We start from the raw sequence: 15,661 nt of genomic DNA, 5'->3' as shown, positions 1-15,661 counted from the left end.
CTGCTGGGCTTTCGGAGGCAACGCATGGGGGGGGGGCGCATTCAGGCCAGCTTACCTCTGAGCAGCTCTTCATGGGCACAGATAGTGCGGATGCAGATCTCCTTATTGATCACGTAAACGCGGCGGAGGCTAGGGAGAGATTGTGCGAGGCGGTGAAGAGAACGTCGCAGACCTGCTGTTGGGCCTCCCCCCTCTGCACTAGAACCTTTCCTGCCCAAAATATTAGTGAGCACCCTCCAGGGTTCAAAATCCTCCTGTGACATTGACTTGTGCACAAAGCCCATTAAAAGAGGAAACGCTGGCTGTTAAGTGGTGGAGTTGATTTATGGCATTCAGAAATTAAGCATTGGTACAAGGCTTCTCAATGCTCCGCCTTGGCAGGCATTTGGAGTGGGGATCAGTATCTCGTAGCACAGAACAGAACACACCAGATGCCCTAGAAATCGCCCTCTAATCTAATATAGGTTTTATCATTTTCGACCTGGTGTGTGTATGTGTGCTATGAAAGAATCACAATGTGGGGAAAACTGTGAAGCCAGCCAGTGACTGCCTAGCTCCATCCTTATTTCAAACATCATGATATATATTGGTATATTGCGATGCTTAGCTGGTGATAAACGGAAAGGACCCCTGGACGGTTAAGTCCACTCAAAGGCAACTATGGGGTTGTGGCACTCATCTCGCTTTTAGGCTAAGGAAGCCGGCGTTTGTCCACAGGCAGCTTTCTGGGTCAGTGGCCAGCGGGACTAAACCGCTTCTGGCACAACGGGACACTGTGACGGAAGTCAGAGCACACAGAAATGCCGTTTACCTTCCCACCGCAGTGGTACCTATTTATCTACTTGCACTGGCGTGCTTTCAAACTGCTAGGTTGGCAGGAGGTGGTACAGAGCAATGAGAGCTCACTCGGTCACGGGGATTCGAACCGCCAACCTTCTGATTGGCAAGCCCAGGAGGCTCAGTGGTTTAGACCACAGCGCCACCCATGTCCCTAGCTGGCGATATATAGCGATGTTGGAAACCAGATATCACCCAGATCTGCTCAAATCTCTGCAGAGAAGGCAACCAACTGTGGCCCATCCAGATGTTTGGAGGGGCCTCCATCTACTCCTGCGAGCCTTGAAAGAGCAGCAGAGGCACTTTCCATGCCTGGTGGAGGCACAAGTCAACACCCTCTTTAGATTTGTCCCCATCCTCTGTGGGTCCTTGGGTGAAGGACTCTCCCTAAGCCAGATAGTGACCTCCCTCCAGTAGCTGCTCACCTGTAAAAGCAGATTTCATTCAGGCACTGTTTGCAAGGCTTGTGGACAGAGTAGAGTCTGGTGCAGGGATACTGCTCCTCCTGGCAGTCTGGGAATGGAGAAGAAGGGGATGGGGAGAGTTACTACAAGTGCAGTGACCCCCTGAGCTTTGGGGTGGGGCGATTTCTTCTGTACAGCCTCAGGGGCAGAGGTTGTTTTGGATGACACCAGCCCGCAGGCAGCGGTTCTCAACCTGTGGGTCCCCAGATGTTGTTGGACTACAACTCCCATCATCCCTGAGTTCTGGTGTTGCTAGCTAGGGGTAATGGGAGTTGTACTTCAACAACATCTGGGGACCCACAGGTTGAGAAAGGCTGTGCCAGAGTCTACAGGCCGAAGCATCAAGTCATGGCACTGTGGTCAATGCTGAGCTCAGCGATGCAATAGGCTGCCTTCATTCACCAACGCTTAAGAGGCAAGCGACTTGAGCAATGGTCACAAGCGTTTCTATCTAGAATCATTCCTATACTGACTTTCATTCAAAGGAATTAGAGAACTGGGCCAAAACAAACAAGATGAATTTTAACAGGGAGAAATGTAAAGTATTGCACTTGGGCAAAAAAAATGAGAGGCACAAATACAAGATGGGTGACACCTGGCTTGAGAGCAGTACATGTGAAAAGGATCTAGGAGTCTTGGTTGACCACAAACTTGACATGAGCCAACAGTGTGACGCGGCAGCTAAAAAAGCCAATGCAATTCTGGGCTGCATCAATAGGAGTATAGCATCTAGATCAAGGGAAGTAATAGTGCCACTGCATTCTGCTCTGGTCAGACCTCACCTGGAGTACTGTGTCCAGTTCTGGGCACCACAGTTCAAGAAGGACACTGACAAACTGGAACGTGTCCAGAGGAGGGCAACCAAAATGGTCAAAGGCCTGGAAACGATGCCTTATGAGGAACGGCTAAGGGAGTTGGGCATGTTTAGCCTGGAGAAGAGGAGGTTAAGGGGTGATATGATAGCCATGTTTAAATATATAAAAGGATGTCACATAGAGGAGGGAGAAAGGTTGTTTTCTGCTGCTCCAGAGAAGCGGACACGGAGCAATGGATCCAAACTACAAGAAAGAAGATTCCACCTAAACATTAGGAAGAACTTCCTGACAGTAAGAGCTGTTCGACAGTGGAATTTGCTGCCAAGGAGTGTGGTGGAGTCTCCTTCTTTGGAGGTCTTTAAGCAGAGGCTTGACAACCATATGTCAGGAGTGCTCTGATGGTGTTTCCTGCTTGGCAGGGGGTTGGACTCGATGGCCCTTGTGGTCTCTTCCAACTCTATGATTCTATGATTCTATGAATTTCCAGGCTGGTTTATAAGAACAAAAACACAAAACTCGGCCAGCTGCCGCCACTGTTTAGAACAAGGCTCATCTCCCTCCCTGCTCTCGGCAGCAGCTGCAGCACAGGCAGGGAAAATAGGGACATTCTGGGATCAAACTGGAAGCTGGGGTGGCTTTTGTAATTCCAGGACTGTCCCTGGAAAATCGGGAGGGTTTGATAATAATCCCCTTCTCGCTAAGAAAGCACAGTATCGTGGTTACAAATAAGAATGGGAACATGAATGTTTCAGCTGGGAAGCTGATTTAAATTCCACCAAGCTGTTAGAATTCCTGCTCCATGATTGCAGTCATGGGATTGTTGGTATATGTTTTGACTCCACAGAGTGGGAAGTGATGGAGACAGAATGTTTGTGTTACTGTGTTCCGTGAAGTGGGACTATTGTCCTTTGTTCATTCTCTTTGCTGTCTGATGCTAGAGAGAGAGGGAGCCATGTTGCAGTGCTCCGTGTGTGTTTATATGTAAATAAAGTAGATTAGCCAAAATGCTGAGTTGCTGAGGTCTCTCACGCGAACTGCGCAGACTCTGCGAATCTCTAAGTGTCCCGGTGTCTGTTGGCATCGGTCACTGTGATGTTCGGGCTGAAGAAAGCTCTTGAAGATCCCGAACGAAATATCAGGAGGGAGAGAACATGCCAGTTGGGCATGTGTCACTGCCAGGGTCCTACTCGAGTGTAGGACGAGCTCCTGACACCAGCAACTCTAAATTTTACAGCATGCTTACTTACCGAGGGGGCCTGGTTCAGTGGGCTCTGTCTCAGGAACATCTAAAACAGGGTAGGTAGGGGGAAAGAGAATTAGGGTTACAGATCCAACTTCAGGGCTCTTGATAGTCTTCATTGCAAGGATGGGTGCAAACAGGGATAGGCCTCTGGCCTTGCCCTTACAGTATTTACATCAGAATATGAAAGCCACAGAACAGCCAGCCAGGGATATCTCAATAGTTAAAATCTCTATAACGGAAGCAGGTCAGTTTGGACCTTCCAGAAGAGGAGGAGTCTGACATTTTTTGCACAGCTCTCAGCAACAGGGGACAAGTGTCCATCCCCCCCCCCCCTCACCGGGCTGGATTAACCGTTAGGCAAAATAAGCCCATGCTTAGGGCATCAAGGGAAAGTGAGGGGGGGGACCACAGAAATTTTCCATGGCCGGATTTTTAACATCAGTGGTCACCCATTGCTCAGCTGAGCGTTCGTTTTCTCAGCTGACGTATATTTATCTTCAGAACAAATATGCGACAAGGCAGGCTGGATGCCTGTTCTCTACTAATTGTAGAAGCAGATGTGTTACGTAAGATTGGTTTTGAGGATCTGATCAAAGACTTTGCTAATAGTAGGATACACACACACACACACAGTGGGAGTATGCAAAAATAAACATTTTCCATCTTAGTGCAGGTTCCATTTCGTTTTGAAAACTAAAAATTCGATTTTATGGTTTATGTTTTGAATAGGATATATATGGGGGCACCAAGATCTTTTAAGTGCTTAGGGCCTCTGAAGGTCTTAATCTGGCCCTGATTCCCCGCATTGTTCCCCTCGCTTCTCCTTCTGGCGGTTGTGGTGCAATGCCCCTTGCACGACACCTCCCTACCAAACGAAGGTGGGCTTACCTTGGGTTGGCGCAGGGATGACTTCCTGCTGGTTCTGCTGTTGGGACTGGTACTGGTATTGCTCCTCCGGGGTCTGTGGAGCAATGTCTGCTGTGGAAAGTGGGGAGGGAGAGGGGGGAGGTTCAGCTTCAGCCAGCCTGGCTCTCCCATTTCCACCCCAAAGTCTAAGGCTCAGGATGCACTTTTGGGGAGGAACGTGGTGGAATTAAGTTCTTCCCTTCCCCCAAACTCCCCCAGAGCAGAGGGAAAAGTTGACTCACCATTACCAGCATAATCGTAATAATCTTGGCTGTCTAAAAAAGAGAAGGAAGGAAAATGTTAGGTTGTGGGTGAACATATCAGACGACACAGCGATTCTTCCAACAGCTCTTGTTTATTCACAGGCCAGAACAGAACAGAACTGAAGGGTTCAGCCAACCTGCTTATATAGAGCTCAACTACAAAGCAACAGTAACAACTTTCTGTAACTATCCAATCACTGAACGTCACTTTCAACCCCTTATTTGCATATGCGGACCTGAGTGAAAACTATCTACAGTATCCCCCTGCTGGCCCAGGGTGAGAACTTCAGTACATAACACCAAAGATGCACAGTTTAATTCCACTGAGGCTGGCAGGAGGTTGAGGAGCAGGGGGCAGAGGCGATAGCATTTCCCCACATCGTGGCTGGGAGATCCTGGGGTTTGCAACCTTTGGCTGCTCCCCAGAGGGAGAGAGTTCTAAGGTATGCACAGCCTAGTGTCACATTCTAGTGTCCTTGATTTGAATGGCATGAGACAGGAAGTGGGGAGTTTCCGCCAGGCTGCAATGCACTCACCTATTTCGTAAGGCACATAAGGTGTGTCATGGTAGGCCGGGTCCTCGATGTCGTACTGTCCTTGAGCCAGGAGTGCTGCTGGATATAAAGAGGCAGGGGCTCAGCTGGGTCTCCCCATCACCACCAGACCATGGGTGCAGTCTAGGGGCTGCAGTTGCATACTGCGAGAATCCAGAAGGAAACGTCTGCCTGCCCCAAGCACTCTACAGCGAGAGCCAAGCTTGGCTCCCCAAAGGGCAAAATGGAAAAACCACACCAGTGCAGCCCATCTTCTGCATGCGAAGATTCTCCACCCCTGAGCCACATTCATTCCCCAAAATGTTTCTCTCGCTGGACAGATGGACGGACACACACACAAACGACACCTGCCCCCCCCCAAGCTCTTGATGATCATTTTTTAATACAAGGTGTGACCGGAAAGTTCAGTGAATTGTCACAGAAATCAAACCATCAAAGATGACCCTAGGTCTGGCAGACCGTCGGCGAGCTGAACGGTGGCAAATGTCAACAGAGTTTGTGAGTTATTGAGGTGGGATCGGCATTTGTCCGTCCAAATGATGGCGGAATAATTGCATATTCCGCGAGAAATCGTTACTGAGGTTACTGAGTTGTCCCACCCTCCATGGTCTCTCAATCTGGCCCCACCAGATTTCTTTCTTTTTCCAAAACTGAAATCTGCACTGAAAGGGCACAGATCTCCCAACATTTCAAACGTCCAAGCTGCCGTGACGAAGGAACTGAAAGCAATATGAAAAGAGGGCTTCTCCAGAAGTTTCCAACAGTTCTACGAACGTTGTCAACGGTGCATTGTATCAGACGGGGCCTACTTTGAAGGCCTGTAAGGCATGTATGTTCAAATATTTCTCACTGTCCGATTTCTGTGACCATTCACCAAACTTTCCGGTCACACCAGGGCAGCAAGTTAAGAGAGGTTCTAGAGGCAGAGCCCTGGATCAGACTGCTTCCATTACTTTGCTCCATTGTTTTGAAATGCGCTGTTCCACTCACCTGGCAGGCACAGGAGGAAGAGATTCAGTGTCCTCCTCATTCTCAATCTGGGGCAGTCCTGCTGGGCTGGGGAAGAAGCACTTGTAGGGTCAGGATGGGGAAAGGGCTGAGCAGCACAGCTTGGGCTAAAGTACAGCCATTCATTTGACATTTGTGTTGGCTGTTCACATCTATCCTTATGGAAAGTGTGCCCATATTTATGTTTTAATGCCATTTTGTACTGCAATATGTTTCATACGGGACGTGGGTGGCGCTGTGGGTTAAACCACAGAGCCTAGGGCTTGCTGATCAGAAGGTTGGCGGTTCGAATCCCCGTGACGGGGTGAGCTCCCGTTGCTCGGCCCCTGCTCCTGCCAACCTAGCAGTTCGAAAGCATGTCAAAGTGCAAGTAGATAAATAGGTACCACTCTGGCGGGAAGGTAAACGGTGTTTCCATGCGCTGCTCTGGTTCGCCAGAAGCAGCTCAGTCATGCTGGCCACATGACCCGGAAGCTGTACGCTGGCTCCCTCGGCCAATAAAGCAAGATGAGCGCCGCAACCCCAGAGTCGGTCACGACTGAACCTAATGGTCAGGGGTCCCTTTACCTTTTTTTATGTTTCATACGGCCGCCCTTTTGCATTTATTTTATTGGCATGCCAAGTAACCACATGGCAACTGTGCAGAAAAACACACCTTAGAGGAGATCTGGGTTGTCTTCTGTCTGAAAGAGAGATGGAGATTCCTTTCCACTCCCAAGAGACTCCCTGGATCCTACCAGGCATGGCCTCTGTGGGCCTAGCAGTGTCTGCATACACCTCCTCCACCTCCTGCCTTCAGCTTCTGCTGGGATTCGAAAGCAGAAGGCCACCCCCCGCCCCTCCCTCAAAACAAGCTCTCAAAAAGTTCTGCAGACTTTGCAAAGGCCCTGTTGATCTTGTGCCCTTCTGCAGAACCAATAAATCTGTCCCCAAATGGCACTGGAGACCCGGGAAACCTCTGGGAGGGATTTAGGCACAAAGAAAGTCAAATGTGTGGGCTCAGCTAAGCCCAGTTGTTATTGTTGGTTTCCATTGGGGACGCTGCAATTTCCATCAGCAGCGCATAGCCAGATGTGGTTTGCGGTACCCTGGCGGGGAGAGGAAAACTGGAATGGGGGCACCTGCCAAATGTTCTGTTGACTGAACATTGTACATTTAACAAGCAACACAAAACCAAGAGCTCTCGCCAAAAGCTGGGGCAGGCAAGCGGTTTTCCGCCTGAGGGCTGCATTCCTTAGTGTGCGTTGTGGGGAGTCAGGGGGAAGACACATGTTAACTGTGGAAGAAGCCAAAGGTGGGAGGGGTCACCCCTTCTCCTCCTCCTCTGATGGTTAAATGGCTCATTCCAGAAGTCTAAACTGACTGCTTGCACAGAGCTTTCGGAACGAAGTCAAGAGCTGCACAGAACCCGCAGGATGGCTGCCCCTGGTTGCCCCCCCCTTTTTAACTGCTGAGAACCCTCCACAACGTCTTCGTCAAAGAATGATTGCTCACTGCTGTCACCCTGAGGGCCATGGCAAATTCATTCAGATAAACTACATCTGGGCTGAAAGATGACTCAGGTCTTGCATACCCTCCAACACTCCTCAGATGAAAATAGAGTGGTGCCTCGGGTTACATACGCTTCAGGTTACATACGCTTCAGGTCACAGACTCCACTAACCCAGAAATATTACCTCGGGTTAAGAACTTTGCTTCAGGATGAGAACAGAAATCGTGTGGCGGCAGTGGGAGGCCCCATTAGCTAAAGTGGTGCTTCAGGTTAAGAACAGTTTCAGGTTAAGAACGGACCTCCGGAACGAATTAAGTTCCTAACCCGAGGTACCACTGTAGGGGCATTTCTCACTCCCCAAAACTGACCTTCCTCGAAACCCACCACAATATTTTCCCTCCCCTGCAGAGCGTTTCCTATCAGAAGATGGGCATGTTCCAATTTCATCTTATTCCTCGGTAGATTTACAAAACGAAAGACACACGCATAATAAATAAATGTTTAGAAAGGGACAAGGTTAGACGCAGAAACACATTTTTTAAAAAAGAACATTTTTAAAAAATAAAAAAAAATCAGGACTCCTTGCACTCTGCTTCGCTTCGCTCCTTTTTTCTTCCTGCCCCTCAGAGTTGGCTGCAGCCTCTTCTCCTTACCAACTCTCCAGCAGACACTATGAGCTGCCCAAGGAAGGAGGCTGGCAATGGGATGCTCTCCCACAGCCACAAACTGTCGTTAGGGACAAGCACCAGAGCTCAGCACCGGCAGGGGAAATGGGGACATCCCGGGATGAAATCAGAACCCGGGAGGGCTTTCGTAATTCTGGGACTGTCCCTGGAAAACCAGGACACTTGGAGGGTATGGTTTTACATGCAGCACCTGCAAGAGATGCCTAAGGAATTGTACCCCAAAGGCGGTTGAAATAGATACCATATTTTCTGCTCCATAAGACACGCCTGACCATAAGACACACCTAGTTTTTAGAGGAGGAAAACAAGGAAAAAAAATATTCTGAACGAAACAGTGGATGTATGATTTTTGTGGTTCATGCTGTGGCCACAGACATGTGATCTGACGGTGAATTTGGGGTGACCCAATGCAAAAATCCTGAGGATCCATGTGGATCTGTGCTTTGCAACCACGTTTTTGCGCCATTGCGGCCCCACGCAACAGTGGGTGCGTGATTTTTTTGGTGCAGGCTGTAGCCATGGACATGCTATGTGATCTGATAGTGAATTTGGGGTAACCCAATGCAAAAATCCTGACGATCCATGTGGATCCGTGCTTTGTAACCACATTTTTGCACACAACAGCCTCCTTTATCTCTAGCGTCCCTTATCTCTCTCCCCGATCGGCAAACGATCAGCGGCTTTGTTTCAACACCCACTTCCCTCTTTCAAAAAAAAGCATGATCTGCTTTTTGCCCCGGGCAATTTGGCTCCAGGGACCATGCATTCGCTCCATAAGACACACAGACATTTCCCCTTACTTTTTAGGAAGAAAAAAGTGCATCTTATGGAGCTAAAAATACGGTAGGTCTGTCTCCAAGACCCTCAGCATCTGAATACCTGTCCGTCACGAGACCAAAAGAACAGGATCTCCATGAACGTGGCTGCTCACCATCCTTGTTTTGTCAGTGTTGTTCCCTCCATAATTTTGTAGGCTGTGAGTACAATGAGCAGGGAGCCTAAATATGGACTCCCTGTAACCCTTTTTATGTCTGTAGAAGGCGGTGCAAGGCTTCAAGCCTGGAGGTCACAAAAGACCAAAAACACCAATTAAGAGGGGAGGTGCTGCCAGGAAATGTTCTGATGAAAGAAACCCAACCTGACCACTTTCCAGCAATGCGGTGCCCCTTTTATTTTTAATTGCTTCGATTTCTCCATGCATCGTTGCCCAACACTGCAGGAGCGGGAAGGGGAAGAGGAAAGATTTGCAAAGCTCCTTGCCAGATACTGAAATAGATGCCCAGGTGCTCTGAACAAAGAGCTCTGGCCTGGAACCCGCCTTGTAGTTGAGGAAAGTTTCCTGGAATGCTTTCCTCCGCCTCTGCAAAAGTCATTTAAGAGTCTGGGGGGGGGGATGCTGCAGTAGGCTGCCAGCAGGACCTCTTCCACGCTGGGATTCTGAATCCATCTCCAACGGCGGCAAAATCCCCCGCCCCCTCTCTCGCCATGCCGGTTTGCACAGTTCAGGAGAGAGGGAGAGAGCTGCTTTGTCCTTCGGCTGGGCATCCCCAGGGCAGCCAGCTTAAAACATGATTGCTCCCCTTGTCATAGGAATTAAAGGTAAAGTTAAAGGGACCCCTGACCATTAGGTCCAGTCGTGGCCGACTCTGGGGTTGCGGCGCTCATCTCGCTTTATTGGCCGAGGGAGCCGGCGTACAGCTTTCAAGTCATGTGGCCAGCATGACTAAGCTGCTTCTGGTGAACCAGAGTAGTTTCCATTTACCTTCCTGCTGGAGTGGTACCTATTTATCTACTTGCACTTTGACGTGCTTTCAAACTGCTAGGTTTTATTAAGTTTGAAACCAGCCAAATACCTGTATTCTTCTATCTTATTCAGTGCTTCCACTGCACTGGACATTAGTTGTTCCAGTGTCAATACTACATCGTCCGCAAAAGCCTTATACTTATACTCTTTAGAACAAATCCTAATACCTTTTATCTCTTTTGTTGTTTCTATTTTCTTAAGCAGGACCTCCAATATTGTTATAAATAACAACGGCGATAGTGGACACCCCTGCCTTGTCCCTTTCGTTATCTCAATTTTTTCCATCAAGGTGTTATTAATTATCAATTTGGTATGTTGTTCTGAGTATATAGCCTTAATTCCATTTAGAAAATTATCTCCCATATCCATATTTTCCAAATTTATTTTCATAAAGTGCCTGGACACATTGTCAAATGCCTTTCCTTTCGAACTGCTAGGTTGGCAAGAGCAAGGACCGGGCAACGGGAGCTCACCCCGTTGCGGGGATTTGAACCGCCGACCTTCTGATTGACAAGTCCTAGGCTCTATGGTTTAACCCACAGCGCCACCCGCGTCCCTGTCATAGCAATTAGGCAAACTGTAAACAACTGCAGGAACGTAACAAGAGGTAAATGAACCCACAAAAGTTTAGGATCAGCATTTCCTTCTTGGTGAGCTAGCTTCTCAGGTTGATGAGCCCCATCTGCCCCTCGCTTTTTTCTACAGCACAGGCCACTTTCTTGACCACTGGACCCACTCTTGGTCTCGTCTGTCTTCACAGGCAGGAGAAGACCCTAACTTGCCCGAGGGTTTGAGATCCATCGGCTACCCTCACCTGGTTTAGCTGGGCAGTTGATATTGTTCCTGGCGTGTGGCCGTTGTCAGTTTCTGGATGCAGAGCTCAGGGTAGGGACCAAAGGTAGCCAAACTATTCCAGGAGTAGCACAACGGTGTCCCCCCAACCCAAACATCCCCCACACCCCGAGAAGATAATTAAGCACACAGTGACTGTAGGGCCTCCCTCTCAGCAATTGGATTAAATAGATGTATTAAATTTGGCTTGTAGGTCGGGCTGGCTCCAATTACATGGTGGGGGGGGGGGGGAAAGCCCTTTGCGCATGGGCAGAGATGTGATGCAAGTTCACCAGGGGCAATCGAGCAAGATGTGGTAGTTGAGCCCTCCCTCCTCCACATCCAAGAACCTCCTCCCCCCCCCCCCCCGTCCCCCTCTAGCCAGGCAAGGCAACCCTGCTCCCACTCTCCCTCCCTCCCTCCTGGAAGGCCCCCACTACACTGATGCTTTTGGCAGAAGATGCTGAAATGGGGGGGGGAAGGCCCTCCTCAATGCCCAAGATGTGGGAGGGTAACACTTTTAGGGAAACCAGATGTTTTTTGCAAGGCACATCTGGGAACAATCAGTCAGCTCCTGCAAAGGAAAGAATGCCTCAGGAAACCCCACCTTCTAGGAAAAGCCCCCTCCTCCAAAGGCCAGGAGAGGGAGCAGAGAACAAAAGGGAACCCCCCCCTCCTCCACCACCAACAGGGATATCGCAAGGATTTTGGACCTCCAAAATCGACCCACAATGTCTTGTACCCCCAAAAAAAACCTTACTTACAAGGGCTTTCATAGTGACTTTCCAAGAAATACAATCCCCCTCCTCTCTGCCCCCAGCCAAAATTCCAGACATCAGGAAATGGAAAGGAGGGGGCACTCAACATCTGCCAGGGGCCAACTCACTCACTGAGCTGTTGCATTTTACAATGAATAGAGCACACATATTGTCCTTAATCTCACTACCTTTTCTTCATCCTTCGAAAGTTTCCCCTTCCATTGGAAATTCCCTTAAAACAACGCCAACATGCAATTTGGTATTTAGACAAAAGTTAACCAAGGACCCCTCAAAGCCGCCTTCGCTCTGGATTAAAAGCTGCAGTTGAAACAAGAAAAATAAACCTGCCTTTCCGAAAAACACGAATGATTCCCACCCCCTTACTCCTTCACTGCCATTTGCTTTAGTTTTGGGGGTCGTGATCCTGACCGGTCCCTGTACATTTTGCCCACCACTCTTGCCTACTGGTGAAATTCTAGAGCTCTAAAGGGGAACATCCAAAAAATGGCACAAAACCTCTGTGCATGCACAGAGACACATAGGAATGACTCACTGGTCTGAAGGTCTCTTTTCCTCTCAGTCCCCCTGCTTTTCTCCCAGAGACTGGATCTCTTTTGCCCACTTTCAAGAGAGGGGGAAAGAAATCTGTCTTGCAATGCAGCTTCTCCCCTGGGTCCTAATGCTACCTTGCTTTAAAGGCAGAGGGTTTCCACACATTTCAACCCCATCCCACTTAATTAAAACCAGAGAGAAGAAGCAGGGAAGAACAACAACAGGTGAGGTCTCTGCAGATTGGAGGCATTCAAATGTCCTAGTCTTCAGAAGGGGAGGGAAGAGGACCTGGGGATCTACAAATCAGACAGGTTGACTTTGATACCAGCAAAGGTCTTACAACAGATAATTAAACAATTGGTCTGTGAGGACTTAGAAAAGTATACTGTGGTCGCTAGAGCAAGCATGGGCTTCTAAAGGACAAGTTATGCCAGATCAAACTTACTTCTGTTTTTGATAAGAGTCGCAAGCTTGGTGGATCAGGGGGAAGCTGTGGATGTAAAACGTCTTGATTTCATCAAGGCTTTCCACAAAGCCTTCTTGAGAAGCTGGTAAAAGGTAGGGCAGCAATGTCAATGTTGGGTGGATTTGGAGCTGACTGACAGAACCCAAAGAGCACTGGTCCTGGGGGGGGGGGCAGTGCCAAGTGGGGTGCCACAGGGTTCTGTCCCAGGCCTGGTGCTGTTCAGCATCTTTACTTGGGTGAAAGAACTGAAGGGGTGCTCATCCAGTTTGCAGATGACTCCAAACAGAAGACACAACTGGGATTCAATAGGACCTTAACAGATTGGAGAACAGGACCAAAGTTAACTAAAATGAATCTCAATAGGAACAAATACAAGGTTCTCCACTTGGTAGGAATAATCCGAATTGTCTAAAAAGGCCTCCACTCTTCTATAAAAAGTTCATCATTTTACTGACTTAATTTTGTTCTCAACTTTGACATTTCCACACAGTCCTTTTAAAAGCCACTGTTCCTTCACTGGAACCTTCTCTTCTTTCCATTTCTGTGCATACAATATTCTAGCTGCTGTTGTCACATGTATAAATAGTTTGGTTGTCTTCTTCAGAATGTCTATACCTGTTATCCCTATAAGAAAAGCTTCAGGTCTTTTGGGAGTAGCCCTCTTGAACAGCTTCTTCATTTCGTTATAAATCATTTCCCCAAAGCCTTTAGCCTTTTACATGCCCGCCACATGTGAAAGAATGACACTTCTGTCTGTGTTATTTGACGTTAAATACTGCATCAACAGAAGTACAGTCATACCTCATGTTATGTTTGCTTCATGTTACGTTCTTTCAGGTTACTTCCTACGGCGACCCGGAAGTACCGGAAAGGGTTACTTCCGGGTTTTGCTGCTCATGCATGCGCAGAAGCGCTAAATCGCACTTTGCACCTGTGCACAAGCGCCAAATCGTGCCGCGCACCTGTGCAGATATGGTGCTTCAGGTTGCATTCTTTTCATGTTGCGAACGTTGCCTCCGGAACGGATCCTGTGCGCAACGAGAGGTACCACTGTATAGCGTCCAGATCAGGGGAAGTAATAGTACCACTCTATTCTGCCTTAATCAGACCACACTTGCAATACTGTGTCCAATTCTGGGCACCACAATTTAAGAAGGATGTTGACAAGCTGGGACGTGTGCAGAGGAGGGCAACTAGAATGATCAAGAGTCTGGAAACTAAGCCGTATGAGGAGCGCTTGAAGGAGCTGGGTATGCTTAGCTTGGAAAAGAGGAGACTGAGAGGAGATATGATAGCGATCTTCAAATATCTTAAGGGCTGTCACTTGGAGGAGGGGGCATGCTTGTTTTCTCCTGTTCTGGAGGGTAGGACTCGAACCAATGGCTTCAAGTTGCAAGAAAGAAGATTCCAACTAAACATTTTTTTGGGGGGGGGGGAAATGACAGTAAGAGCTGTTCAGCATTGAAACAGACTCCCACGAGAGGTGATGGACTCTCCTTCCTTGGAGGCTTTCAAACAAAGGTTGAATGGCCATCTGTCATGGATGCTTTAGCTGAGATTCCTGCATTGCAGGGGGTTGGACTAGATGACCCTTGGGTACTTTTGAACTCTAAGATTCTATGATTCCATCATTTTTAAATAGTTTTCATTTAAAGAGTAACAGGCAGTGAATTTCATATCTTTTTTACATAGCTTCTTCCAAGAAACCATTTGTTGTTGTTTAGTTGTTTAGTCGTGTCCGACTCTTCGTGACCCCCTGGACCAGAGCATGCCAGGCACTCCTGTCTTCCACTGCCTTCCGCAGTTTGGTCAAACTCATGCTGGTAGCTTCGAGAACGCTGTCCAACCATCTCGTCCTCTGTCGTCCCCTTCTCCTGGTGCCCTCCATCTTTCCCAACATCAGGGTCTTTTCCAGGCAGTCTTCTCTTCTCATGAGGTGGCCAAAGTACTGGAGCCTCAGCTACAGGATCTGTCCTTCCAGTGAGCACTCAGGGCTGATTTCCTTCAGAATGGATAGATTTGATCTTCTTGCAGTCCATGGGACTCTCAAGAGTCTCCCACAGCACCAAAATTCAAAAGCATCCATTCTTCGGCAATCAGCCTTCTTTATGGTCCAGCTCTCACTTCCATACATCACTACTGGGAAAACCATAGCTTTAAGTATACGGACCTTTGTTGGCAAGGTGATGTCTCTGCTTTTTAAGATGCTGTCTAGGTTTGTCATTGCTTTTCTCCCAAGAAGCAGGCGTCTTTTAATTTCGTGGCTGCTGTCACCATCTGCAGTGATCATGGAGCCCAAGAAAGTAAAATCTCTGTGTGGTCATTATTGAGCTGTGATTGCTGCATTGCAGGTAGGGTTGCCACCCACCCTGTAGAATACAAGATTGTCCCTTTTTTCAGTGTAAAATGATTCAATACAGGACACAGTTTGTCCTGTATTTTCCCTATTTCTGCCCTGCGGCTGCTCCCACTCCCTCTCACTTCTTTCCTTTCCTTTTTTCTCCTCATTCCCTCTTCTCATCTGGTCCCAAGGTGGAGCAAAGCAGGGCAAATCTTTGAGGTTGTCCTTTCCAGTCCCCTGCAGCTGTAGCCTTATTGGAGTTCACCGATTGGGTCTGCGTTGCTCCGGGACAGGAGGAAGGAAGTCAAAATGACACCGAGTTGGTTCAAAGAAAGAGTTTATTCTGCTCTCCGGATAGCAGAAGGCACTTGCGTGATCAAGTCCACAGCAAATCCAAAGAAATGACAAGTTTCATGCAGTATTTATATCCTCCAGGAACCCTCTCCCTCCTCCCCTCAGAGCCCAACCACATCAGCCTATGTACGCGGGTTGACATCAAATATGTTCCTGCTCTGGCACTCTTAACCTTAAAAGGGATTTCCTTCCTGCACTCCTGACAATAAAAGGATATTCCTGTTCCTACTCCTATCTTGGAGCAAGAGGTCACTACTTCCGAGAACATGCTCTGGCGTTAGTCCCAG

The 15,661-nt window shown here is 48.4% G+C and overlaps 1 protein-coding gene across 9 annotated transcripts in view; it reads right to left on the bottom strand.

The window, feature by feature from the left end:
• The window catches only part of MFAP2 (microfibril associated protein 2), an 89,963-nt gene that overhangs the window by 809 nt on the left and 73,493 nt on the right, over window positions 1-15,661 (bottom strand). The window contains exons 1-8 of one of the 9 annotated variants that reach the window (XM_081923169.1): window positions 12,215-12,349; window positions 6,073-6,138; window positions 5,065-5,142; window positions 4,508-4,540; window positions 4,248-4,337; window positions 3,364-3,402; window positions 1,263-1,350; window positions 56-129 (exon numbers count right to left, since the gene is read on the bottom strand). In XM_081923169.1, the coding sequence (XP_081779295.1) occupies window positions 56-129; window positions 1,263-1,350; window positions 3,364-3,402; window positions 4,248-4,337; window positions 4,508-4,540; window positions 5,065-5,142; window positions 6,073-6,112 (442 nt within the window). In that variant the 5' untranslated portion in view covers window positions 6,113-6,138; window positions 12,215-12,349. Of the gene's footprint in view, window positions 1-55; window positions 130-1,262; window positions 1,351-3,363; window positions 3,403-4,247; window positions 4,338-4,507; window positions 4,541-5,064; window positions 5,143-6,072; window positions 6,153-10,886; window positions 10,971-12,214; window positions 12,350-15,661 lie in introns of those variants that run through there. The other 8 variants (XM_081923172.1, XM_081923171.1, XM_081923173.1 and 5 more) reach the window with 8 other exon arrangements.

This window comes from Podarcis melisellensis (assembly GCF_964234715.1).
Source record: "Podarcis melisellensis genome assembly, chromosome: 8".
NCBI lineage: Eukaryota > Metazoa > Chordata > Lepidosauria > Squamata > Lacertidae > Podarcis > Podarcis melisellensis.
This window is presented reverse-complemented; position numbering and strand designations above follow the sequence as displayed.